At 51.0% G+C, this 25,439-nt stretch overlaps 9 protein-coding genes across 9 annotated transcripts; 5 read left to right on the top strand and 4 right to left on the bottom strand.

Moving 5' to 3' along the window:
* Window positions 1-312: 312 nt before the first annotated feature.
* Window positions 313-1,185, top strand: N7539_001917 (cytochrome b5-like heme/steroid binding domain-containing protein; the record flags this gene model as incomplete). The annotated part of the gene is made up of 4 exons (XM_056931520.1): window positions 313-325; window positions 384-423; window positions 565-802; window positions 955-1,185. The coding sequence occupies 4 exons, from the start codon at window positions 313-315 to the stop codon at window positions 1,183-1,185; spliced, it is 522 nt and encodes a 173-aa protein (XP_056793551.1).
* A 672-nt stretch (window positions 1,186-1,857) lies between these two features.
* On the bottom strand, window positions 1,858-3,715 carry ish1 (double-strand break repair enhancer MSC1; the record flags this gene model as incomplete). The annotated part of the gene is made up of 4 exons (XM_056931519.1): window positions 1,858-2,332; window positions 2,410-3,201; window positions 3,269-3,557; window positions 3,631-3,715. 4 exons carry the CDS (start codon window positions 3,713-3,715, stop codon window positions 1,858-1,860), a joined length of 1,641 nt encoding a protein of 546 aa, XP_056793550.1.
* Window positions 3,716-5,193: 1,478 nt separating this feature from the next.
* Window positions 5,194-5,935, bottom strand: N7539_001915 (uncharacterized protein; the record flags this gene model as incomplete). The annotated part of the gene is made up of 2 exons (XM_056931518.1): window positions 5,194-5,441; window positions 5,497-5,935. The coding sequence occupies 2 exons, from the start codon at window positions 5,933-5,935 to the stop codon at window positions 5,194-5,196; spliced, it is 687 nt and encodes a 228-aa protein (XP_056793549.1).
* Window positions 5,936-7,565: 1,630 nt separating this feature from the next.
* On the top strand, window positions 7,566-10,346 carry N7539_001914 (uncharacterized protein; the record flags this gene model as incomplete). Its single annotated transcript, XM_056931517.1, has 4 exons — window positions 7,566-7,586; window positions 7,656-7,778; window positions 7,844-9,889; window positions 9,987-10,346. The coding sequence occupies 4 exons, from the start codon at window positions 7,566-7,568 to the stop codon at window positions 10,344-10,346; spliced, it is 2,550 nt and encodes an 849-aa protein (XP_056793548.1).
* Window positions 10,347-13,470: 3,124 nt separating this feature from the next.
* Window positions 13,471-15,265, top strand: N7539_001913 (MDR family MFS transporter; the record flags this gene model as incomplete). The annotated part of the gene is made up of 2 exons (XM_056931516.1): window positions 13,471-13,797; window positions 13,928-15,265. 2 exons carry the CDS (start codon window positions 13,471-13,473, stop codon window positions 15,263-15,265), a joined length of 1,665 nt encoding a protein of 554 aa, XP_056793547.1.
* Window positions 15,266-16,112: 847 nt separating this feature from the next.
* N7539_001912 (uncharacterized protein) lies at window positions 16,113-18,387 on the top strand (the record flags this gene model as incomplete). The annotated part of the gene is made up of 8 exons (XM_056931515.1): window positions 16,113-16,305; window positions 16,370-16,964; window positions 17,023-17,147; window positions 17,211-17,405; window positions 17,462-17,700; window positions 17,780-17,836; window positions 17,886-18,005; window positions 18,103-18,387. 8 exons carry the CDS (start codon window positions 16,113-16,115, stop codon window positions 18,385-18,387), a joined length of 1,809 nt encoding a protein of 602 aa, XP_056793546.1.
* A 280-nt stretch (window positions 18,388-18,667) lies between these two features.
* On the bottom strand, window positions 18,668-20,433 carry N7539_001911 (putative MFS transporter; the record flags this gene model as incomplete). The annotated part of the gene is made up of 3 exons (XM_056931514.1): window positions 18,668-19,567; window positions 19,662-19,895; window positions 20,005-20,433. The coding sequence occupies 3 exons, from the start codon at window positions 20,431-20,433 to the stop codon at window positions 18,668-18,670; spliced, it is 1,563 nt and encodes a 520-aa protein (XP_056793545.1).
* Window positions 20,434-20,928: 495 nt separating this feature from the next.
* On the bottom strand, window positions 20,929-21,608 carry N7539_001910 (uncharacterized protein; the record flags this gene model as incomplete). Its single annotated transcript, XM_056931513.1, has 2 exons — window positions 20,929-21,227; window positions 21,527-21,608. 2 exons carry the CDS (start codon window positions 21,606-21,608, stop codon window positions 20,929-20,931), a joined length of 381 nt encoding a protein of 126 aa, XP_056793544.1.
* A 1,013-nt stretch (window positions 21,609-22,621) lies between these two features.
* Window positions 22,622-24,137, top strand: N7539_001909 (OSBP family protein; the record flags this gene model as incomplete). The annotated part of the gene is made up of 4 exons (XM_056931512.1): window positions 22,622-22,693; window positions 22,796-23,127; window positions 23,204-23,258; window positions 23,349-24,137. The coding sequence occupies 4 exons, from the start codon at window positions 22,622-22,624 to the stop codon at window positions 24,135-24,137; spliced, it is 1,248 nt and encodes a 415-aa protein (XP_056793543.1).
* Window positions 24,138-25,439: the final 1,302 nt, after the last annotated feature.

The following is a 25,439-nucleotide window of genomic DNA, read 5'->3' as shown; positions in this document are numbered from 1 at the left end:
ATCCTACTTGACCCTCCACATCAATGATGCAGCCTTTCAGCAATGTGTTTTCTGGACTGAAATGGAGAGCCCTCCTGGCCATCGAAGTGAGTGGACGGGGACATCATTCTGGCCGACGATGTCATAGTCAAGTACAGCACTACAGGTCACTCTCGGTTCTCCACTCCGCCGGCTCCACTACTCTCGGACAATCGATCTTATTCATACCTCCGATTCTTAGTATTCCGCTACTCTGCGCTCTTCTATCCCCCACTCTTGAAACAACCCATATACGCACATCTCCAACCTTCAGAGCTCAACATCCAACACAACATGGCGATCGCCGGTTAGTTCAGCCCTCGAAGCTCCCATCCCCCCTCATCGTCACGCTAGAAGCTAACAAGAGATCAACCAAGACTCATCCTCCGAGCCACAAGCCGAAGTGTAAGCTCCAAGTTACCGAAAACCTGCGTCTTACACCACCATCCCACCTCCATTCCACTTCGCTCTCTTCTCCTAGCCGCTCCCGTCCACCATTTCCACCTTGAAAACATGTAGCTGACGCCAATCCGCACCCCAATCAAGCATGTCAATCGCCTCCCCCATCAACCTCATTCTCCTCTCCCTCTTCGTCGTCCTGATATACTGGAATCTGCGCCCCAAACAACCCGTCATTCTCCCGCGCGGTCCGGCCCCAATAGTCTTCCGCATCTACACGCCCAAAACACTCCGCGAATTCAACGGCGAGGATGGCAAGCCCGTCTTTCTGGCTGTGCGCGGCCGCGTCTTTGACGTGAGTCCCGGGCGTAACTTCTATGGTCCGGTATGTGCAGAGATATTACTCGGAGGGGTCGGGTGGAGGGTCTCTGAAGTGTTTCTTGTTCGCTTATGGAGGGCGGACCACGCCGAGCCGCGATGCATTGAAGGAACAACAAGCTGGGACATTGAAGAGCTGGAACTAACCGTGTATGATAGGGCGGACCATACGAGAACTTTGCCGGTCGCGATGCGTCGCGGGGCCTGGCGCATCAGAGCTTCGACGAGGACATGTTGACAAAGGATCTTTCGGGTCCGTTGGATGATTTGAAAGATCTGGATGATGATCAGTTGGAGAATCTGCAGTCGTGGGAGGAGAAATTTTTGGAAAAATACCTTGTTGTTGGCAAGCTTGTTGCTGAGGGTGATCCCGAGGCTTCCAAGTCATGACTCATGAGTTCGAAACTCGTCCCGGACCTTCTGTGGTTGGTGTAGAGAGTTCTGAGAACTTGGGTCCCATTCGGAGAGAGAAGCGGGCTTTGGCGACACATACATACCTGCTGTATATGTATTCGGTGTTCTACCCGTGTAGCTTTTGCTCTCCTGTCAAGATTCTGAGTGAAATTGTGCCTCCAATAGCTGTGCTCGGCGAGGTCAAAATGCGGGTCTCTGGTTGAAGTCCAACTACACACGGTCTCTCTGCGTATATATAGAATAGGTGTCTATCGCTCAAGCATTACACACGAGTCACAAAGCAGTAATTCCCGACCAACCCGACCAGAGCTGTTTCGTAAGCCTACAAGAGTGGCCGAAAGTTGTTCTCCACGCCAAAGCGCACTTTACTATACGATACGGTTGCAGAGTCGCAAAGCTCCCGGGAAAGATTGAATTAATCATATTAAATAAACTCCCGTATCCTTCCGAATAGAACGAGATTCAAAAACTCTCAAAGAAAAAGTCGTAAGCATCGTACCTCCCCCCCCCTCCCCAAAATAGAATGTGGTGCAGGATCACCAGCAAGACTCTGGCCATTCCTCGCAGCACAAGCTGTCACTAAACTGAGCAGACAAGACGTGATCCATCCCCTTTTCTCAATTGAGTCCACTTTGATCCAAATCCCTTTTACAGCTCGTTGCGAACCTTCTCGGTCTGCTCGGCAGCCTTTTCGCGGGCCTTCTCGGCAGCCTCTTGGCCCTGAGCACGACCACTGGAAGCACCCATCTTCAGCTTCTCGAGGATCCAGTTCACGTTCTCCATCATCTTGGCGTAGATGGTCTCTTGGGGGGTAGTGGTGCCATAAGAGAAGAAAGTGGCCTGACGACGGGCAGCGGCACGCAGCTCGTTGATGTTAGATCCCTGGTAGACGGGGATGCCATAGGAGTCCAAGAAACTCTTCAAGTCAGACTCCGACCAGTTGTCAAAAGTGGCTTGCTTGGCAGTACCGGTAGCTTCGGCGATATTCTTGGTCGCAGACGCGTATTGCTCGCCACCAGCCTTAGAGGCCTTGGCGTACGAGTTGCGAGCCTGCTTCAGGAGCTGATCCCGGGAAGCTTCAGTCTTCTTCTCAACCTTTTCACCCTGGGCAGACAGGTACTTGCTAAATCATAAGGCCTCGTTAGACATGCAAAAATAATATACGGACGACTACTGGGGAGGAAATTTGTGAATACTCACATAAGGTGCTCCTTATCCCAGGTGTCAAAGTTGTTGACAGTCCATCCACCAGCAGCACGGTGCGCGCTGGACCGCACCTTGGCGACCAACTCGTCCCGCTTGCCAGATTGAGGGACGGGCACGCCGCGAGCATCCAGGAACGCCTTGAGGCGCGACTCAGACCAGGTGTTGATGGCATCGTTGAACTGATCGTCAACCTTCAGCTTGATGTCATCGGTGGCTTTGGCAAACTCGTTTCCGGCCTTGGTGGTGGCGGCCTCAAAAGCATCGGAAGCAGTGGAGGAGGCACTGGAGGCGGCACTGGAGGCCTGGTTGACGAGGTAAGCACGGTGCTTGCGAGCCAGTGCAACAAGCTCATTGCGCTTAGAGCCCTGGGGGACCTTGACGTCATGTTCATCGAGGAACTTCTTCAGCTGGGAATCGGACCAAGCATTGAACAATTCCTCGCTCAAGGAGGCCTGGGCGGCCGCGGCCGAGGCGCTGGCAGAGGCCGAGATGCTCTGAGCTTGCAGACTAGCCAGGCGGGAGTTGCGGCGCACAGACGCGATCAGCTTGTCACGAGAGGTGGGCTGGGGCGCGGGCCAACCACGCTCATCAAGCCACTGCTTCAGGTCGGATTCGGACCAGTTCTCATACAGCCAATTGCCAGGGTAGGCAGCGGTCTCGCCAGTCTTCTTGGCAATGGACTCGTAGTTCTCACGGGCGGCCTTGATCAGAGAGTCGCGGTGACGGGGCTGAGGTGCGGGGATACCGTGGCGGTCGAGGAATGACTTCAACTGAGACTCCGTCCAGCTAGAGATACGATGTTAGCCGTGGGCGATCACCAAAGCTTCCGGGTGGCTGGGACTAGGCAACTCACGTGTCAAAGACCCATTCCTTGGCATCATGAACTTCTTCGCTGACGCGATCTACGGCATTACCGAGAGGTTTCTGAACGCGGGCCTCCCAGTTGGTCTTGACCAGGTTCTCCAGATCGCGACGGTCAGCTGGGGTAGGGTAGGGAATATCTGATTTGGGAGAAGCGACGTTAGCGTGTGAAAAATCTTTTGGTTTATGGCACGCTTCCAACATCAGGGAAGGTGTTGGTGCTATCATACCATGGTCGGATAGCCATCGCTCCAGCTCGGTCTCGTGCCATTTGTTGTAAACTAGAAGTCCCGATGACGTTAACATTGGTTGCAAAACACCTTCGCACCGTGAAAAACGTGCCAGGGCAGTTACCAGCTTTGTTCCACCAGCTGGTGGCTGCAACGACCTCAGAAGTTGCAAGCAAGCATAACAGGCCCGTGGCCAAATTGAACTTCATCTTTGTGGTTCAAGCTTCGGGGGTGGCAGAGAGATGGTTTTGGGAATGTAGAGAATGATTTCAGAGGGAAAGCTGGAAGAGGTGTAAGAATAACTTCGTTATCAGCGAATAGCTTGGAGGTGTGATCCAGTCTGGGAAAGCAAGGGTATAGGAACTTACCACGAAGTAATTAAGCGGTGTCGACGAGCAGCAAAGAGGTAAGGTTGAAGGGGAAAGGTATCTTTTGACTAAATACTGCCAGCAGATGCCAATTGTTGACAAAGGGAGTTTGGTCAGGCAAGGAAGACGCAAGTTGCTGGCGAGATGATTGCGAAGTGACGTAGTTGGGGGTGGACCGAGGGGCGTATGGCAATACCTGGATTCCATCAGTGCATGATTCATCAAATGGTCTACCATTACGGCACCGACTGTTTTGGGAGGATTTCTTCCTTAATCTGAGTATCGCTCTCGGAGTAGTGCATATTGCATAAGGTTACTGATGGGAATTATTTAGTTGGTGGGACGCTATCGGAAGTATTCGGTACTTTGCTGCTCCACGCTCAATCCGCGTCATCGAGTGTCACTGTGATCCCAGAGGCATGCTGTAATACGGGATGCGGGATCAACTGACTATATATACCGTTGCATGGCAAAACCATTCTATCGAATGGTTTGGAGTGGTTTAGCATAGACCTTTTGGTCTAATGGTAATACCATGTGAGCAACGGCACGGGTGATTCCATCACCCTACATAGTAAGTATAGTGAAGTTAGTAGTTACTAGTCACTCGTTACTATTAACTACTACTACCTAAGTTACAGGTAGGAAGGTAGTATTCCTGGAATACTAGGGTTGAGAATTCGTCCTCCTCGGAAGGAAGTGCGAAGCGAACTGCAATGATTACTCCCTTGACCGCGGGCGCAATTCTCCATATTCTACGCCGACCGTAACACTGTGGTGAACGCAAAACACTTGGATACCCAACAATATCAAGATCTAACGAACTACAAACAAAGTAAGTGGCTGCTACCGGCCAACGGCCCTGTCGGGCTGAGAATCAAAGTCACTGCGCACCACTGTCATGGGGAATTTCTCTTGACCTTGAAAACCCCTTCGATATGAGCTCGTGGACATGGAATCCAGAAGATCAAACGTCGAGCCCCGGCGAGCCCACTCTCCCTCAAGAAGATGTCGCCGCGCTGGCACACTCACACGTTGCTCCAGGGAAGGCAAGCCATGAAATGCTCATGTGCCCTGGCAATTTCCGGCTTCCATTCAACTATACTCTGAACTAGGTCGTCTGGAAAATATTCAAGTGGTACGATTGGACACATGCGCAAGACTGATTTTTTCTAACTTTCATTCCTTTCTCCCTTGGCTGCATATACCTACATTTTGTCTGGTCTCATCACCGTCGGTCCTCGTTCGAACGATACGCTTCATCGGTGCCGGCTTTGCAATGTTTCATTTCTGTCATCTGACCAACTTTGAGGACTGTATCAATATAGAGGCATCTGGCCTAGTCCCCAATTTCTTGAAGGTAAAGCGTGGCGTGTAATTTCAATCTTTTGTTCAACAGGAAAAGCTTCAGCAAGATCTCCCGCCTCTTCAAGTCGGTTCTCCCCTACCAGCCTCACAATTTCTCGCAAGCTTTCGTCATCAGCTTGGTTGAAAATCCACTTAGCTTGAAGCCTGGTGTCACCGACGAAGTTCAAAAGTAGAAGCACCTTACGGCCACCAGCCTCTTCTGCAGCAGACCATGGGTCTTTCCCATCTTTCGAAGTATCCGTAGGCAATCATACGTAGACCAAGAATCTCCTGCGGCTGCAATCCATATAAGCTCTCGAAGGCGTGATTCTCCTCTGCTGGACGTCTTTCGCAGAGCATGCGGGCGTCCGAAGTGACATCGCCTCCATGCACGAATGCCGAATTTAACAGTCTGATCCTGTTCTTGTGCTTTTCGCCTTCTCCTACACAGGAATCTCGCAGGAATCCGAGCCAGCAACGCTCACGTACGTTGAAGTACATTTTCCGGCATTTCATGAGCTGTCTTATCTTGGATTCTTGTTCAGCGATCCGGGCCTGCAACTCGGCAATTATTGCGTCCTGCGCGGCAAGATTTTCGTTCTGCGCGGCGAGTTGCGCGATGAAGCTCGAGCTTTGGGCGTCAAATTGTTGCTCAAAGGCCGAGAGGCGGTCCTTCCAACTTTGGTGGTAGTGCGCCCCATCGTCGTTAGCCATGACCTCTTCGTGTCTGACCGTTCGGATGGTGGCGGCTTGTGATTCTCGAACAGCCTCTTCTCGCAGCCCCGATAAAGAATTTTGCTTTGTCGACAAATTTCGACACGATAATCCGCATGTTACCAGTCTTAGGCTGCTGCATACTCATGTTGGTCATGTTCAAATGTAAGGATGATAAGTTGATTAACTACCCGGAGTATCAAGGCTGAGCAAATCCCCGTTATCACACCGGAAGTCCCACACGGCGCAGACCGTGTTGCCGGGCGTTGACAATTCGGCCAATTCCACGCTCTGGTCTGCGAGAAGGCACTCTTCTCAGCGAAACCGAATTATGCCCCATAGTCTTTGCTCATGGACATCATCCTCGTACACACCAGTATGGTATGATTGCAGATACACACCCAACGTGTCCAGGACGTGCTGCTAATCACCAGGCCAGGTATACTAGTGGAAGAGCCGGGCCAGATCCCTTACCGGACCATTACGCAAGAGGGAGGTCATGTTGTCTATCAGCTCACCTTTCACTCAGTGAGCTATCCTAACCTCTCGCAAGCCCTAAGTCCCCGTAGTCCTCTTCAAGGTGAGGCTCGGATGACAAAGGCTCCATCTCGGACCGAAGGAGAGATGAGTCCGAGTGAGATAGAGATGAGAGCCCGATGCCAAAGAAGCAAAGCCGGAGGGGGAAGTCGAAGGAACAAAGTCGAGGCAAGCTGAAAGAGTGAAGTTGAGGTGAGCCAAAAGAGCGAAAGTCGAAGGATGCGGAAAGAGCGAAGTCGAGGACCGAAAAAGGAAGATGAATGTGGACGAAGAGGAAGAAGGAGTATTAAGGATGAGGACGAAGAAAGAAGATGAAGAGGAGAAACAGCCGTCGAAGAAAGGTCCGATGAAAAAGGAGCGCGGTTGAAGGAGAGATCGTCAGAGAACAGCAAGCAGTTAAAAGGAGGATCTTCGACACGCCGAGTGACGAGTCGACCCCACCATTGCATTATATGTCTGTCGTTTGCTTCTCTTGCAAGGTGACAAGGTTCCGCCGTGTCTTCTCGGCCTATCATGGTATGGTCGAGGTAAGTCGATGGTCAGAACGCAGAGTCATTGTTGAATGGAAAAGTCCACGCTCCTACGCTATTGGAGTACTTAGAGTGGGCATGGTATCTCATGAAGGGCGAAGAAAAAAGAGTTTGGATGATTATATCGGTCTATACTCGGAGTGACTGCATTCACTTTTGTGTGCCAAGTATGAGGGTACGCGGATTTCAGCTGAAGTAAAGTGCTGCAAAGGTGAATCCAATGTCCTGGCCGTGGTAGCACATACTAGCTTACCCGGTCAAGCGAGCTATATAAATTGTAAAGCTGCAATGGCTATATATCGTACCTGTTGTTAATGTCGATTTTACTACTTTTGTTGTAGACTTCGATTTGATATCGTTAGGCTCCTACCTCGGCATGCAATGGATAAACGTTAAACGTTACGTTACACCCGCTTCGGCAAGTGGGTCCTCTAGGTGTGGACGCCAACGACCTCGACTCGAGGAGGTGGGGAACCTGAGGACTGGGCTCCTCCACGGTACCAGGTAGGTTTCGCCCCCAGACCATTTTCCCGCGCCAACTGAGAGCTGTCAACAGCATTACAATGACGAATCTTCAAAAAGAAGTTGGACAGGCACGTCACCTATATTTCCTCTCAGGTAGAGCCAGAACAGGTGGCTAATTTACATCGAAGCTATTTGTCGTTGGATTCCACGGCTTCACCCTCAGCCAGGAGATTAAGACTCTCATTCACGATTTCCACATCGGCGGGGTCATTCTATTCTCGCGTAATATCAAAGATGCCGGTCAATTACAGGTGAGCTTTGGGAAATGAGTCTCCAAGGTAATGGATCCACTACATACTAACTCTATTATGAACAGGCACTCACACTATCCCTGCAAAATGAAGCACGATCTGCGGGTCATGTTCGGCCATTGTTCATCGGGATTGATCAAGAGAACGGCTTGGTGACTCGTATATTGCCTCCCATTGTACCTCAACTCCCAGGACCAATGGCATTGGCAGCTACGCGTGACCCTCAACTGGCGTACAAGGCAGGCAGGGCTACCGGTGAGCTTTTGACGTGTTTGGGGATCAACATGAACTACGCGCCAGTCTGTGATGTCAATTCGGAGCCATTGAACCCAGTCATTGGGGTACGCAGTCCCAGTGACGACCCTGAAGTTGTTGGGCGATTTACGAGCGCTACAGCGCGCGGGCTGCGAGAGCAGCATGTCATACCCTGTGTGAAACATTTTCCTGGGCATGGCGATACCGCTGTTGACTCGCATTATGGACTACCCACGATCCCCAAATCAAGAGACCAGATGGAGCGGTGCGAGTTGATCCCGTTTCGTCGGGCCGTCGCGGAGCATGTTGAAAGTATCATGACTGCGCACATTTCTCTGCCGATGATTGACAGTGAATTCCCTGCTACGTTGTCATCTAAAGCTCTGGGAATCTTGCGCGATGATATGAGATATGATGGGATGATCATTACAGACTGCCTGGAGATGGACGGGATCCGCTCAATATTCGGCACCGAGCGAGGTTCTGTACTTGCTTTGAAAGCGGGCAGTGATAGCATCATGGTCTGCCATACGTTCCATAAGCAGCTGGCATCGATACAGAAGATCTGCGAGGAGGTCTCGTCTGGAAACATTCAGTATTCTCGCTTAGCAGATGCCAACCGGCGAGTCGCAACATTGAAAGACAAGTTTCTCAATTGGGATCACGCCCTTTGCAGAGAGGAGAGTGAGGAGCATGGTAGCTTGAACCAGAGAATTTTGTCCCTTTCCAGTGAAGCTTACGACAAATCTGTCACACTTGTGCGAGATAAGGTCTCACTCATTCCGCTATCCAGACAAGGGAAGATTGTCCTGCTCGTCCCGGGTGACCAGATCCCGGCGGGTGGTGCAGTTGACGGCGAGGCCGAAGGACGAGAGGTGTCTTTTGAGGGCACGTCCTTTCACTACGCGCTTCGACGATACAATGATTCAGTCATGGAGATCAAGTACGGACAAGCAGACCTTAGCGCTGATGAATGGGCGAGTGTTGTCTCAGCTGACACTGTTGTTTTCGTCACTGTCAATGCTCGAGAATCTCCGTTCCAAACTTCGATGGGCAAATTACTTCCAGAGAAGGCTCGGTCTCTGGTGGCTGTTGCTGTGGGTACACCTTATGACTTCCTCGAAAGACCTGAAGTGCAGACATATCTCACGACCTACGAGCCAAGCGCTGGAGCTCTCTCTGTGGCAGCTGACATCATCTTCGGCGCTAAATCTTCCAAAGGATCACTTCCAGTTAGATCTAGCCAAATCCAGCCAACGTCTAGTGAGCTACGGATCAATATTTTCGCCGCAGAAAGGGACATGCAAGACGTCATTACTGTATGGGAGGAAGCACTGCCCACATATCTGATACCCACAGAAAGCCTTCGAGCCCTCATCGGCAAACCAAATGGGCATCACCATGTCGCTCGCATGGATTCACAAATCGTCGGGTTTTGCCTTGCCTATAGGAGTGCCATCAAAGGACCAGGGCAATTTCACATAGCGGTTTTGGCTGTGTCCCCAACGTTCCAAGGCCAGGGAATTGGAACGAAGCTTCTCACCGAGACACGTGCGTACATTCGTACGGCATATGGTATCAACCAAGTGAAGCTAGGCAGCTCATTCCCACGATTCTGGCCGGGTATCCCCCAGGATCTTCCTCCTTCGGTTCAGGAATTCTTCGTCCATCGCGGATTCCGACTGAATCCGCCTAGTGCGAGATCTGTTGATCTTTATCAGGATATTCGCAATTTTCAGTCACCTGAGAAGTACATGTCGCGTGCGCGAGCTGCCGGATTGCGATTTGCACCGTTGCAGCCTGATGAGTACCAGGCCTGCTTGGCTGGCCAACGCAGGAACTTTGCGGAAAAACATGTAAGTCAGCAGCAAGATTATATTTTCCAGAAGGTCTCTCAACCATGATGATTGATTTGGAGCTAATGGAAATTTGTTTCCCTTCATCATTTTTCAGGACTGGGTCCAAGCATATGTCACACTATATCCCAAGGATTATCCCGACTGTGTTATGACCGCTTTTGACGCAGAGGGCCAGCAGGTTGGATGGACATTGATGCTTCCTCCTATCCCGGCATTAAATAAGGTCTGGGCATTTCCGCAGATTTGCGGTCCGCGCACGGGGCTCATTGGATGCGTAGGGGTGGATGAATCACACCGCAAATCTGGCATTGGATTGGCCATGATCTGCCACGCGGTAGAGAACATGAAGCAGAGAGGCATTGAGGGAGTCTTTGTCGACTGGGTGGCCTTGGATGGCTGGTATGAGAAAGTCGGGTTCCGGACTTGGCGTAGCTACCGACCTGGTGAGATCTGACAAGGGTGACAGAAGTGCAGAAAGGGAACGGGGACATGGGATGCATAAAGAGTACACATTCTGTATTCAGAAAATCGGCCACATCCCATGATTCCCTCTTCCGTGGGAGGCCACTCGGGATTACACAAGGCGTCAAGATCGATTATAAGACTGCCCAGTGTCTACTGTGCCGGATTTAAATTACTCGAGAGGTCAATCTTTCAAAACTTTGGTGCCCATCAATTGTTGACTGTCGGCAAGAGCGTGCTTAAACAGATCTCAGAACTGATGTTTATGAATATCTCCGAAAGTCTCTACCTAATCTTTGGATGAACTCCACATGCACTCTCATCGCGCGGTCTGTGTCTTGCTGGACATGATTCACTTACTGTCGATATCTTGCTGAAGTCAAGCACTAATTCAGCCTTCCACTTTCAGCTCTAGGTATCCCAGAATGAACTCCTCAATGCCTCGCTGAAGACCTGTGCAATGGAATTTGATCTGACGCCTCCTGACAGCTCAGCAGGCACCGTCATCAGGATAAATAATTTGCTCGTCCGATGCTGACCGCACTCGACGTATACACTGCACACACCCGGCCAAGAACTCCCAAAATAGGCAAACGCTCTTATCAACGGGGTCAACCGCTCAACGTTCTCCTTTCGTCGCCTGTCAAAGCTGAGGCTGAGGCTGATGCAGTCCCGTTTGGGCGTGGGTGTGATCGGACCGAGTTTTGGCCCGACGGTTTTGGCGGACTTTCTGAGCGGACTTAGGAGTCCTGGCGTTCTGCGGCTCTTGGCTTCCGGCTTAAAGCCGCTGCAGTGGCGGTACTCGTACTAGTCTGGCAACTTGGCGAGTAACTTACCTACTAGGTAACTTACTAACCAGTAACCTTAGGTACTAAGGTAGTAGCCAGACCGATTCATGCACTAATCATCCCGATCGGGGAATGCAAACACTCTTTTTGTAATGATCGTTGTATCGTGTCATTTATGCGGCCTTGCTTCGATGCCAGAGAAATACGAAGTATTCGATCGTAGTCTATTCGGGTGTCATTGTTATTATCAAACCATCACGTACATCTCCTTAGGGTTTGTGACGCTGACCGCTACCATGCTGTTGCATAATATTGAAAGCACGAGGTGAGACTGAGCTCCAGCGAAAGGCGACCTGACTCAGCTTTCGTTTGTCAGTTGACCGGACCCACGAATCAGTCAATCTGCTTCCGGTGTGCTACGGGGACAGAAACAGCAACAACAACCTTGGCATGCCAGAGGGCCAGAAGCTTACTAATAGACGCATCGATACCTTACTGAGTTAGGCAGGCCACTCTACCGTCTCGTTCATCTGCTCCATCGATCCATGTTCATCCGTCCGTATGTTTCGTCCGTCCGCCCGGCTGAATCTTTTCTCCGGGCGATTTCATCCGAAACACGATTTCCGAAACAGGTCTCCGATCCCGACAGACGGCGCTGATGACATACGAGGCGGGAGCCTACCGTACTGAGTCAGTGAGTAGTAGAGCACTGAGTAACTAGTAGGTAGTAACTAATTAACTGGTAATTACTAAGTACTCATTGGTAACCAAGTGACTTAAGTGCTAACTATACTAACATTACTACCTGTAAGTTAATCAGCATACTACCTTAGGTACCCAGCTAGTCAAGTGTGGGCCGTCAAAGGCTCAGGAGTCACCAGAGTCCCTGAGATTTGCGCCCTTGGAAACCCTGTCCATCACTTTTCCAGCTTACCATGTATGACTAGATGTAGTCAAGCACGATCGGGAAGAACCGCTGGCTCCGGAAACCGCCTTGACGCCGGGTGGTCGGCCCTGGTAAAGGCCGAGCCACGAGGGTCGAGGCTGAGTCAGTTGGTCCCTTCCGTCTGATCGCGCTACTCCTGAATTGGCCTTTGCGCTTGGTTGAACCTAGAAGACGGGTGAGGTTTCAGGATTGGACTTGGTAGTGATCTCCTTGTGATGAGAAAGTTGTGACACATCAGTCAATCTGTCAGCGTTGCAACAGTCCGGTACAGCTTCTTTTTTCTCATTTCACAGAATTCAGGACAAGACTGTCCTTGGTAATGTGGACCTCTCCAGTAGCCTCAAGAATTAGTGTGGTGGTGAATGTAAAATTCCGACCCCCAAGAAGAAGAAGAAATCAAATTAGGGTCCAAAGCTTGAACAAAGATTATCCACAACAGGATCGAACAGGCCCACATAGGAGGCCCTGTACCGTTCTTCGATCACCTACATTTCCCTAATCGGGTCAACCTCTGAAGCGGGTAGACTACTGGGAAGTTGGAACGTACCGGCAAATCTCGACTATCTGACTCATGCAGACTGGCAGATTGCCTCCAGTAGGTAGTACTTCCTAGGATTCCACTTGCCTTTCTGGCTCGGCCTCCCCGAGAGTTGGGGGAAATGCGCTGGCTGGAGCACCGCGTAGAACCGTAGAAGACCAATCGAATCTGTCTCACTGCGCTGATTGGCTGATCTCGATAGCTTTTTGCACTGGATCTGGTTCTGACATTGCTCTCTCACGGACCATTGGGAGGGAGAATCCCGTATGTTTTGTCCGTGGGCTGGACCGCTGGTCGCAGCCACATGGGACGCTAGCTAAATCGGCGTTAAGACCAGCCGATGACCGACAGGGCCTAATCCCAGACTGTAAATCTCCTTCGTTGCAATGCTCCCGAAAGAGGTGAAAAGTAAGACGAGGGAAAATCCCTATTTTCACAGACTTTGCATCGTCATTGTTCGATGATATCCGCCTCACCTTAAAAAGGGCATGCTCCTCCGCGCTGCCATTGGCCCTGGATGACAGCAAACAACTCAACGTGACAGTGGATATATTATTATCACCGTCCTCTCCCTTCTCTCTCACATCTCACTCATCAGGCATTGAAGTCTCTTTCACACCTCTTTCTACCTCAAAAGGAGACCCAGACGACCGATCTGACTATTCACACCTGCTCACCTGACCAGAGGCTATTGCTTCCGCTTTGACTCAGCATCTCTCAGACAAGGAGATACCACCACACCAGAACATCTCACATCTCACATCTCACATCTCGAACCAAATCACTTTCGCAGCATCACCACGGCACCCAAATATCGTGATAAACATCCATCTTCATCTCCACCATGACGGCCGCTAGTAGCCTGACCGACGTGGAGGCTACAGCCGGCAAGGTCAACAGGACGGACATCACAGAAAAAGGTGATGCCGCAAGCCAGACCGCCGACACCGAGCCGGAATACCCTTCCTTCGCAAAACTGGTCCCCATCATTCTCGCCTTGTATCTCGCCGTCTTCCTGGTTGCTCTGGACCAGACGATCATCGGAACTGCCATTCCCCGCATCACGGACCAGTTCAAGAGTATCTCGGACATTGCCTGGTATGGCAGTGCCTATTTCCTGACGTCCACTGCACTCCAACCCTCATACGGACGAATCTACAAGATCTTCAATGTGAGTTTCGATTCCCATCGCCTTGCTCTTCTCACAGCAGAGAGACGTATGATGCTGGTCCCTCAGCAAGAAGCAGAACCCCTGGCCATGAGCACAGCTGACCATTTTCGCGCTTCGTGCCTGATTCTAGGTTAAATGGGCGTTCCTCGTCGCCATCACCCTCTTCGAAATCGGCTCTCTGATCTGTGCAGTGGCTCCCTCCAGTACGGCCTTGATTGTGGGCCGAGCCATCGCGGGTATCGGCGTGGCTGGTATCTTCTCCGGAGCAATGGTGATTATCGCCATGACCGTCCCACTGGCCAAGCGACCCTTGCTCTTTGGCATGTTCGGTCTGGTGTGGGGTGTCAGTTCCATTGCCGGTCCCTTGCTCGGAGGAGTCTTTACCGACAATCTCTCCTGGCGATGGTGCTTCTATATCAATCTGCCCATTGGCGGTCTCTCCATCGTTGTCATCTTCTTCTTCCTGCATTTACCCGGCAAGAATGAATTCGCTGGAAAGCCCTTCCGGGAGCGTCTTAACCAGCTGGATCTGCTCGGTGCCAGTCTGCTCATTCCTGCCATCATCTGTCTCCTGCTGGCCCTCCAATGGGGTGGTAACCAGTACCCATGGAACAACTCGCGCATCATCGGCTTGTTTGTGGGCTTCGGTCTCCTCGCCATCCTCTTCGCCATCTCCCAGGTGTACATGGGCGAGAAAGCAACCCTGCCCCCTCGCATCCTGAAGCAGCGCAGTGTTCTGGCCGCCGCCATCTTCGCCATGCTCTTCGGAGGTGCCTTCTTCCTGCTGGTCTACTACGTCCCTATCTTCTTCCAAAGCGTCGAAGGCTCCAGCGCTCAGAAGTCTGGAATCCAGCTGCTGCCAATGATGTTGGCCACTGTCGTCTCCTCGGTGGTCATGGGTGGCGCAATCACCGCCGTGGGCTACTACGCCCCCTTCCTCATCGTCAGTGCCGCCATTACCGCCATCGGCACCGGCATGATCACCACCTACGACGTGGGTATTTCGTCCGCCAAGTGGATCGGATACCAGATCATCGTTGGTGCCGGTACCGGTGCAGGCTTCCAGGTGCCCATGACGGCTGTCCAGACCGTTCTGCCCGCCGCCGATATCCCCGTCGGCACCGCCATCGTCATGGCCGCCCAGACCCTTGGAGGTGCTCTCTTCATTGCCGTGGCCCAGTCTGTTTTCCAGAACGGTCTCATCAGTGGCGTACAACAGTACGCCCCCTCTGTCAACCCCGAGGCGATCGTAGGTGGGGGTGCCACGGCGACCCGCCAAGTGCTCACCGACTTGGGACAGCTGGATCAGTTGGCGAATGTGATCAAGGCCTACATGAGTGGCTTGCGGGATGCTTACCGCGTCAGTTTGGCCCTTGCCGTGTGCGCGTTCGTGGCGAGCCTGTTCTTGGAGTGGAAGAGCGTCAAGAAGACTGAAAACAAGGGGGAAATGGTTGTTCCTGCGCTTTGATTTGTATTTCTGCATAGGGCTGGCGCTTTTCTTGGGAACCAGGTGGACTTGTTCCTTTTGCATATTCATATTATTTTAATTCGGTAGATAGACCTCTTTCCATGATTCAATGACATCTCCTCCCACTCAGTCTATGTGATGCCATCGAATGGCCTAATCCGACGTTGTGACCTGGGCTGATAATGTGTACCTCTACCCTTTTAGCTTAATTTGCCCGATCGAAGGTCTCCTCGCCTTCCCTCGACCTTTCTCTTCCAGTCACACAAGCCCCTCTCTGCCTTCAGTCTCAGCCATTGTAGCGATCTCAACGAGACATCTTCGAAACCGCCTGTGAAGTTTGAGTTTGGAGCGATGCTCCTGCTGGGCCACATGTCTGGATGCGACTGAGAGGATGCCCCATGTAGATTCCACGTCTCCTACCTTGGCAGAGGAGCCGCTACTTGCAGACTTGTTTCCCTGCAAGCAATCTCATATTTTATTGTGCTATACGAGAAAAGCACGTGGCATGGACACGTGAGCGGATTCCGATCTGATTCTTCAAGGCAAGGTTACATTGCGCAACGGGTATGCCTCATCTTCGATTCTCCAGGTTAACTCTACCTCGCTTCTATCTCATTTCAGACAAATATAATCAGCGAGAGACAAACATTGACTACCAGTGACAAGGAAGCGTAGGACAGGCAGGCTATCAAGACGACATACCTCAAATGCGGGGTAGACCTTTTGATAACGGCATTGTCAATGTGACTCTTTCCGGGCACAAAGTCTGTGATCGTCCTCTTGACTCCCTTTCCTTCCTCTCTCTTTATCTTCATCTCAACGATTGCCGGTGCTCAATGACTTGAGGATGAAGTTCAAAAGTGGACAGAGTGTGAAAGCAGATGCGACGGTGGAAGTGGCTCCGACATGTTCGACGCCACCGGAGGAGTCTGAGCACACGGTCGATGAGTACGCGCGGCTATTTGGAGTGGACGAGGATGCATATGCGCAGCCAACCACAACAAGAAAAGAGCTCTGGTCTTATTATCTTTACTACAATGGTGAGATCTGCTCTATTGATTACTGATGTCTTCAGGCCTTTGCTGACCATCAATCACCATACAGGTGATAATGGTGTTGGTCCCGGCTCTTATACTCAGGCATTGTACGAATCTGTAGCCGAGCAATCGCGTATTGCAGTGGGAAAGCATGCTGATACTGATACACATTCACACAGATTTCAATGGGCCTTGAATGGAGCTGGATTCCAGCCAAACACAGAGCCCCCGTTGCCATGCACCAGCTCGTCCGCCTGTGTGGTGCCTTGGGCCGGTAGCACGCGGTCAATCTCGTCGGTGGTTCTAATTGCCAACGGTCTCTGCTTCACCTTCATGACAGTTATATTCGTCTGGCTTGGCAGTGCCGCTGATTACGGGTCCTTTGGCCGATGGCTTCTTCTTGCTCTGACCGTGGTTTGCTGGGCATTACAGTACGGCATGATGGCTATTCGCGAGCCGAGTCAATGGCCGGCTGCAATGGCAATGTATATCGTCGCTTACATTTGCTATGGGTCCACGCTGGTATTTTACGCGGCCGTGTTCCCTCGACTGGCAAGGTACATGCCTCATGTGCGAAAGGCACGTGAAGAAGAACTACGAGAGGGCGAAATTGATCAACAGGAGTACGATGTGATTGAGTCGCTCGAGCGTAACCACATAAGGTATTTTACGGAGGGCTTGTCATTCACGGTGAAATATCTTGCTAAACACAGAGTCTAGCAATATCTCGACAGCCCACAGCAACATCGGATACTTGCTCACGCTAGTGTTGAATTTGAGCGTCCTTTTGCCGATGCAAAACAATCCGTTTTCCAATAATCTAGCACTCTGCCTGACCAATTCATGTAGGGAACATCCTGGTATTGTGAACCGCAAGTGAGAAGAATACTAACAATAGCCGACGTCAGACTGGGTCATTCTAGGAATCTGGTGGTTCCTATTTCAGCAGAAACGTCCTGGTCCTCCTGTCCCCAAAGGTTCCAATTACGCAACTGTAGGCTTCAAGCAGATATGGCTAGCATTGCGCGAGATCAGATCTCTTCCACAGACATTTCTTTACTTTGTCGCGTATTTCCTTCTGGCCGATGGCCTGAACACAACGGGTGAGTCTGTCGAAAGAGATCGTTTCCACCAACGGTATATGCTAACATCTTCTCAGGAACTCTGGTGAACATCATTCAGAACGATCAGATTTCGTTCTCCTTTCTTCAATTGACTTACCTGGGTATCACCCAAGCAGCATGTTCAATCACGTCAACCTTCGGGTTCTGGTACATCCAGAAGTACTTCCGATACAAGACAAAGTCGATGTTCTTATTCACCAATTGCTTTACCGTGTTGATTCCCTTTTGGGGGATGCTAGGACTTTGGACCAGGCGTATTGGATATCACAATACAGTAAGACAAGCCACGCACCTACATTGAATAGAACACCTCGATGTTGCAAAACACTAACCCGGCGAATGCTATCTTGCAGTGGGAATTCTATTTCTACAACGTGATATTCGGTCTATTTCAGGCCCCATATTATGCGGTACGATGTCCCCCTCCTTATTTGAACCCGAACCGCCCCGAGCATCGAGATCAGCCAAGCTAAAAGGAAAGAAAAAAATTATCAGTACGCCCAAACCATGGTCTCTGAAATGATTCCCCGCGGCTACGATAACATGTTCTTCGCGCTCTTCGGCATAACCAATCGCGCAGTGAGTCAAAAGCCACATGCACCCAAGCGCTGTCATGGAAAGAGAAAAACAAAGGGACATTGCTGACGCTTCCGAACCCCCATTCCATTCCTCAAAGTCCTCTATCATTGGGCCCAGCGTGATTCAAGCTATCATCAACGACTCACGGAATAATTGGATGGGGTTCCCATTTCTCTTTGCGATCTGTGCCGCCGCGCTGATTGTGATTTGCTTCGTGGATGTGGAAAAGGGTCGCGAGGACTGTCGGAAGTTTACTGAGAGACGACAGGTTGATCGTGTCGCGGCAGATACGGGCGTCGATGTGGAGCGGTTGAATAAGGGTAAGGGTTCGGTGAGGAGGGTTGATCGAGGAGTAATGACGCATCAGGGTGATGAGGATTGAGTTGCAGATTCGCGCACGTTAAGGTCCAATGGAAAATCATTGAACTTTGTGAACATGGAAATTCATTCTGATATCGAGACTCTCATCTAGAAGAAATAGGCTAAACTTGCAAAGGCCATTGGAGCTTCTAACAGAGTTCTGTATGCTTTTTTTATGCAAGCGTCACCTGTCAGTTTTGACCGCATGCAGACGGAAGAGCCAGAACACAGGTGACGAAACTTTCGAAACAAACGAAGAAACACAAGAATGAGGAACACGACAAGAAGCACCTCTCCTGACCCTATACTGGAGTCTCAGATACCACCCTGGCTTCCTTCTTTCGTCGACTCCGCTCATCGACCTTCTCACGCCACGACGAGCCAAAGATCGTCGTCGCCCAAACGCAAAGACCCGAAATGACCAAGAAACAAGCACTAATCGTACTGAACCATCCCACTCCAATCGCCTGCACAGCAGGAAGGACCGTCCCCGAACCCAATGCCGCAAAGACATACCTGAACATATAGTTGCCCGCCACCACCTCGGCACTCCGACCTGTGGACTGCATCACATCCAGACAATAGGTGTTAAGACTGGGGAAGCAGAAGAGTTGGCCTACGCCCTGGAGGAACATCACGAGGACGGGCACTGGAATCCCGCCGACGGCTTTCTCCACGGTCCATCCGTAGACAAGGATGCAGCCTGGAATCAGCAGAGTGATGAATAGGAGACAGGATTTGAGACGGTCTTCGGGGACTCGGGCTCCGCTGCGCTTGCGGATCCATTTCTTCACCACGTGGTCTGCCCACCGGCCGCCTACAAAGGTGCCCATGAGATAGCCGCATCCTGGGGCGATGTAGAATAGTCCGGACTGAATGGGGCTCGTCAAATTGAAGCGCGGATTGAGAACGTATCGAATGGGTGTGAGGAGAGAATACTGGTTCCACACTAGAGCGCCCGCAGCCAGACCCGCGAAGAAGAGATTCGGGTATGAAAAGAGGAGAATGCCTACTCGGAATGGGTTTACCCGATGAGAAAGATATTTTGCTTTCTCGGAGAAGCTCTTGGACGCAAGACTGGTTTTGTCCAGGTGGCCGTATGTTTCGGGGAAGAAAAAGAAGACAAGTAGCGTGCCACATCCGCCGAGGGCGGTTTGAAGCCAGAAGACTACCCGCCACGACCGAAAGGTGACGATGACGCCCTGGAAAGAACGAAGTCAGACCGTCAGCTTCTAGAACGGGGGTTTTCGGTAGTCTGTTCCATCAAATCACAAACATGAAAGACAAAGAACATACACCAATGAATGGACCGAAAGCCGGCCCGATGAGGGTACCAGACAGGAACCATCCCAAGGCCGTGGCTCGCGCACGAGGCTCGTAGACATCGCCGATTGCAGAACTTCCTACGACGAGGAAAGATGTTCCTTGGAAGGCCGTCAGGACTCGGAAGATAAAGTAGGCCGGCAAGTTCGGTGCTGCGGCCGTGCCAATACTAAACGCGAAGAAGAGGAAAGCACTCGCAAGAAAGATCTGTGATCGAGAATCGAGGCCGAGGAGATCAGCATTCGCGCCTCTGACAAATTCGGTCAAGAGTCTCGAGGGTTCAAAGGGTTCAAAGGGTTCAAAGGGTTTCACCTACTGGTCGTCGCCCATAAACTTGACTGAATGGGCCCCAAAACGGGGCAGAGATGCCCATGAAAGCCAGATAGAGCGCATTGCTGGCGTTAATCACACTCCCCGAGGTGTGAAAAGTATCAGCCACTTCGGGGATACCCGACAGAATTGACGTCGAAGATATTGGTGCCAAGAATGAGCAGAACGATAAAATGAAGACGATGATTCTCTTGCGAGCGGGAGAGAAACACAAGTACTGCTCCGCGTCTACCTCGTGGAAATCATCATTGTTGATAGGCATGTCATGATGTGATATATGGCTCTGTACCACGTGAAGCTCATTGGGAGTGATCGGGTCACTTTGAGCTTTCGCGCCTTGGTCGGTCTCGTTCGTCTTTGCTGAATTTCTTCTGTGATTCTCGTTGAGAGAAGTACGGGACGGTGAAACCGACATGATCGCTGTGCGTGTACGTTTTACAATATCGCAGAGCGACGGGAGGATATGATTGATCTGTGACTTTCAGCATATAAGCCATGATTGCTTTCGATCTCACGGCGACTTACCGGGAAATAATCGACTGCTCAATGTTATCATCGATTGACTTCGGAATCATTCCGAAGCATATACAACCTCCAGGAAAGACTTGCTCGAGTCGCTGTCAAGACAAGGTCACGTCCACGGATAAGAAATACTTGAACAGAAGCAATATGAGGATCAAAAACACACGACTCAATATGACTGACCCAGCTCGAGGAATCAGAGCCCAACTTCGGCGAAAATGATTGTTGACCGAGGATCGGTGCGCTCGGCGTTGTTTCTGTGCATAACCAGAGCAAGAACAACCAGGACCCGTGTACCGTCCCGGCAAATGACATAACAGATATGGTGGCAGCACTAACCACACTCGAGAATCATGACTCCTCCTTTGCTCCATATTTGCAGATCCATTCAGTTCTTCGACCCAAGTGAGTTTTCCTCGGTATCGTGACCAATGGCTATCATGACTTCGGAAAGAAGTCCGTAGGAAACTGGCTTCGGCTCGGTGACAGTCACAGCCGCCTCTTCCACATGCGGTAATTTGAGCGGAAAAGAATCCGGGCGTGCATTTGGCACTGCGAGGCCTTCGTAGTCGGTCAAATCATTCTTGTTTTTCACCACGCATCTGGACCCTTCTAGATGATGATTCTTCATTTGAGGGTCCATTGATATTGGCAATTCGACGAGGGCAAGATTGTTGGCAGCCAAACCTGAACGCTGAAAGGGACACAGTCAGTATGCTCGGCATAGCCCCCCTGGTTCAACGGCTACCGCTGATTATCTTCTTGCTGGGCCAGATGCAGCGTCTTTGCAGTCTGTAGGTTAGCCAGCGTTTGAGAGACTCTGCTCCGTACAAGAGCTCTCGACTGATAGCAACGGTTGTTAAGCAACAAGTATGTCGAATCATCATTCCAATATCCAGCTGATACTAGTGCTGACTACTGAAGTATCATCGATTTGGAGGGTATTCATCAAGGGTGCCTTTCCAACCGGCGTGGAGCTGTCTCACCTTGAGCAATGCTTTCCATATCTGACACGAATGCCTTGGACACAGAAAAGATCAGCGTCCAGTTGAGCTCCCTGAGACTCATGTGATTGTGATGATCCTTGAGCACGTGTTTCTCGCGGACGAGATCAGGTTAGCTCCTTTCCAGCCACGTTTGGGGCTGTGCAATGCGAGAACGAGTCCCGCTTGATGTTAAGCTACAACCGGAGATCCGCCGCCACAAAGACCGATCTCTGGCCATGACGGCGTCAGGACTACTAGCCCGGCTAGTGGAAAGACCTTGATGTGAGTGGGTCAATTGTATTATGCAAGACTCGCGCCTCCAGGGTCCAAGTACTAGAGGACGACTGTAGACTGTAGACTGTAGACTGGAGAGTCAGGTATGTAAGGTGGTAGGTACTAGGTACTGGTAGTAGGGAGTCCCTAGGAATTCGGTGGGCGTAGAAATTACACGAACCCAAAGTGCTCTCGTAAGTACCAGCAGTACAGCGCCGTTCTCTGAGAGATATCAGGAGGCTGGACTCCCATAGATTGCGATAAAGAGTCGAGGGATATCCGTGAAGCTCAGGCTTGGCCCCCATTGCGTCTATGCATGGGTTCATAGGTGAGCAGCATCGCCGCTGACGATGGATCTCTTCAGACCGAAGTCGATCATCTGTACAGTTTACAGACTCGCATCGAGGAAAACACAGACGATTCTGTAGAGGGGGTACGTACAAACATACATATTACAAGTACACGTTGTAGTATGCAGATACTCTACTACAGGCTACTACAGGCTACACTCTACCCTCGACAATCTACACTACAGTACTCGCACAGATCGCCTTGCATGACGTTATACGGTTATCCCACCTGATCCACTTTGACCGCCCGCTCTTTCCCCCTCCCCACCAAATCTATTTGGTGACGACGCTAACTTAAACCTACACTTTTGCGATTAGTGGTGTCCCTTTTATTTCCCTCTTTTGGTCGGTTCTCACTATTGTGGATAGCACATTGAAACCCACCTGCTCCTGTTTTCTCTCCCTCCTTCCTTTCACTCCATATCTTTCGTCAATCTCCCTCGTCAACGGTCCCCAAGTCCTTATCAACACCATGTCGTCCAAAAAAGAACCCCAAAGCCAGGTCCCGCCGCAGAGCAAGGGCTCCTGGTCGAGTTTCCTCAAGGTATGTGAGCAACAACGAAGATCGTAGAACGAGGATCATGGTTGTTATGTGCCATGATGAGCTTCTCGATCGCGCAAACTGACATGCTGTAATCTGTGACAGTCCATCGCCTCTTTCAACGGCGACTTGTCTTCCTTGACCGCACCACCCTTCATTCTCTCCACTACCTCACTGACCGAGTACTCAGCCTACTGGGCCGAACATCCCTCCGTCTTTGTAGCCCCTGCCAAGGAGGCCGACCCAGAGAAGCGGGCTTTGCTCGTTCTCAAGTGGTTCCTCACGACTCTTCACCAGCAATACTGCAGTCGAAGTGAGAAGCTGGGAAGCGAGAAGAAGCCGCTGAACCCCTTCTTGGGTGAGCTCTTTATCGGAAAGTGGCTGGCGAGCCCTAACTCGGATGTGGGTGAGACCACATTGATCAGTGAACAGGTCAGGTAGGTGTAACACCCTTGACAGTCGCGATACCAGTACCGTAAGGGAGCAACCACTGATGCCATTTCTGGGTTCTAGCCACCATCCTCCTGTCACGGCGTACGCCATCCAGAACGAGAAGCACGGTGTCGAGGTAAGTCATGAAGAGACTCTCTCAATTTTACCTTATCCTTGCCACGTGGCATGCCATGACAATTTGCTCATCGATATTTTCCACGCACAGTTGCAAGGATACAACGCCCAGAAAGCGTCCTTCTCAAGCACCATTCAAGTGAAGCAGATCGGCCATGCGCAATATACCATCACCCCTCCCGGCTCCAGTGAGAAGGAGAAATATGTGATCACTCTCCCAAGTCTACACATCGAGTCTCTCATCTACGGAACTCCGTTTGTTGAGCTGGAAAAGTCTACCAAGATCGCCAGCAGCACAGGCTATGTCGCGAAGATCGATTACTCGGGCAAGGGCTGGCTGAGCGGCAAGAAGAACACTTTCACTGCCAGCCTGTACAAGGCCAGCGAGGGAGAGAAGAAACCTCTGTATATCGTCGAGGGACAGTGGTCCGATACTTTTACAATTAAGAATGCCCGCACGAAGGAGGTTGTTGATCGTTGGGTCGTGAAGGAGAATCCGACCACTCCCCTGACACTGGCCCCTCTTGAGCAGCAGGATCTGTGGGAGAGCCGTCGGGCCTGGGCCGACGTCGCCAACAACATTGTGAAGGGTGACATGGATGCCGTCTCCGGGTACAAGTCCCGTATCGAGAACGCTCAACGCGAGTTACGCCGGGTCGAAAAGGCCGAGGGCCGCGAGTGGGAGCGTCGCTTCTTCAATCGTATTGATGAGAAGGACGACGACCCCTTGTTCCAGCAGTTGACCAACACTCTCGATCTCTCTGGACAGCTCGAGACCGACAAGACTGGCGGAATTTGGCGCTTTGACCCCAGCCGCGCCGCGGGTGCACAGCCACCTTACCACAAGGTCGGCAACGAAGGCTTAGGACTGACTCAGTAAAAAGAGGTTTCCTTCATTTCTGGCAAGAAGCCGCAAATATAATGCTCTCTGCTGCGTGTTGAAATCAAAAGGCAAAGCCCTTGCACGCTGTATATTCTGTTGAAAGAGACGACTCTGCCGCATCCTCCACGTTTTGACATTGAGGGAGAAGCTTTGGTTCATGTTGCTGCTACTGTCCAGTGATTGTATTTTGATTGCATCTTGATTCTGCCTTGTATATACTTTTGTTCCGGCATGTGCCATGTGGCTTTATATATCTTTCTTGCCGTGACAATGGCTCCGCTGCCACACTTCATCAAATCATCTCCGGCTCGGGGTGCTCCGTATTCTGTCAATGCCATGATAAATACGCAGGGAACCTGGAGTCTCCTTGCCCCAGCGGGCTGCATCATCGTTCAAGCTCAAGCATCAAACACGTTACGAACTACCTCGACAAGCCAGCGACATATTCCCACCCTTGTTCCCTACAGCAGCCCTGCAAGGATTGACATTCCCTTCCAATCGTGACTTGTAATTTCTAAGTGACAAGACACCCGGTGCGCACCAGCATCATCCACACCGGGAATATCACCTAGGGTGTTTCCTTTTGACATTGAAGCTGTAGACTCGGGCCATGGGAGCCATCCTACCTAGACTAGACCACTTCAAATCCAGGGCTGGACATAAGGTATTTAACTTGTCGATGAACCTCAGCATGTTTGGCATCGGAACACCTTTCGATCTGCAGGGCAATCTTTATCGTTGGTTGGGCTTGAAAGTACCCGTTAAAGAATCAACCCAAGCTGCAAACGTAACCTTACCCTGCCGAGACCTCTGTGTGTCATTAAGACGTTGAGCAGATAAGGTTACTGCCGCACTACGAAGTGAAACCCGGCCAAGACCACAGTAGTCCTCGCCTTTGTGGCAACTACTGAAGATGAAATGAGCGGAGCTTTAGAAAGAAAGGCACATAACAAATATCGTTTCGATGGGTGGAACTGATAGATTTAATACAGGCTACATCAAGTGTAGTTGGAGCCAAAGAAGGAGATCGAGACAGGATAAAGAGACCGATAAACCTTAGTTCGAAGGAGCAAGACACGATGAAAGATAAAAGAGTTGTAGAGAGCACGGAGAACCAGAACACACGTAGACTGAATATTCCCATATCCGACCCAAAAGCTCCCAAAAAGCGAGAAGAGATTACACAGATGTTGAAAAGGGAAAATGTGATGAGAAAGTTTTGCAAGGGTCGTTTCCATCATTCACTCGTACCAGACTCGAAGGCTCAGGATCGGGTGCCAAGGCCCACAATCCTTGTCC

This window comes from Penicillium diatomitis, assembly GCF_028827545.1.
Source record: "Penicillium diatomitis strain IBT 30728 chromosome Unknown utg000002l_segment0_segment0, whole genome shotgun sequence".
Classification (NCBI taxonomy): domain Eukaryota; kingdom Fungi; phylum Ascomycota; class Eurotiomycetes; order Eurotiales; family Aspergillaceae; genus Penicillium; species Penicillium diatomitis.
This window is presented reverse-complemented; position numbering and strand designations above follow the sequence as displayed.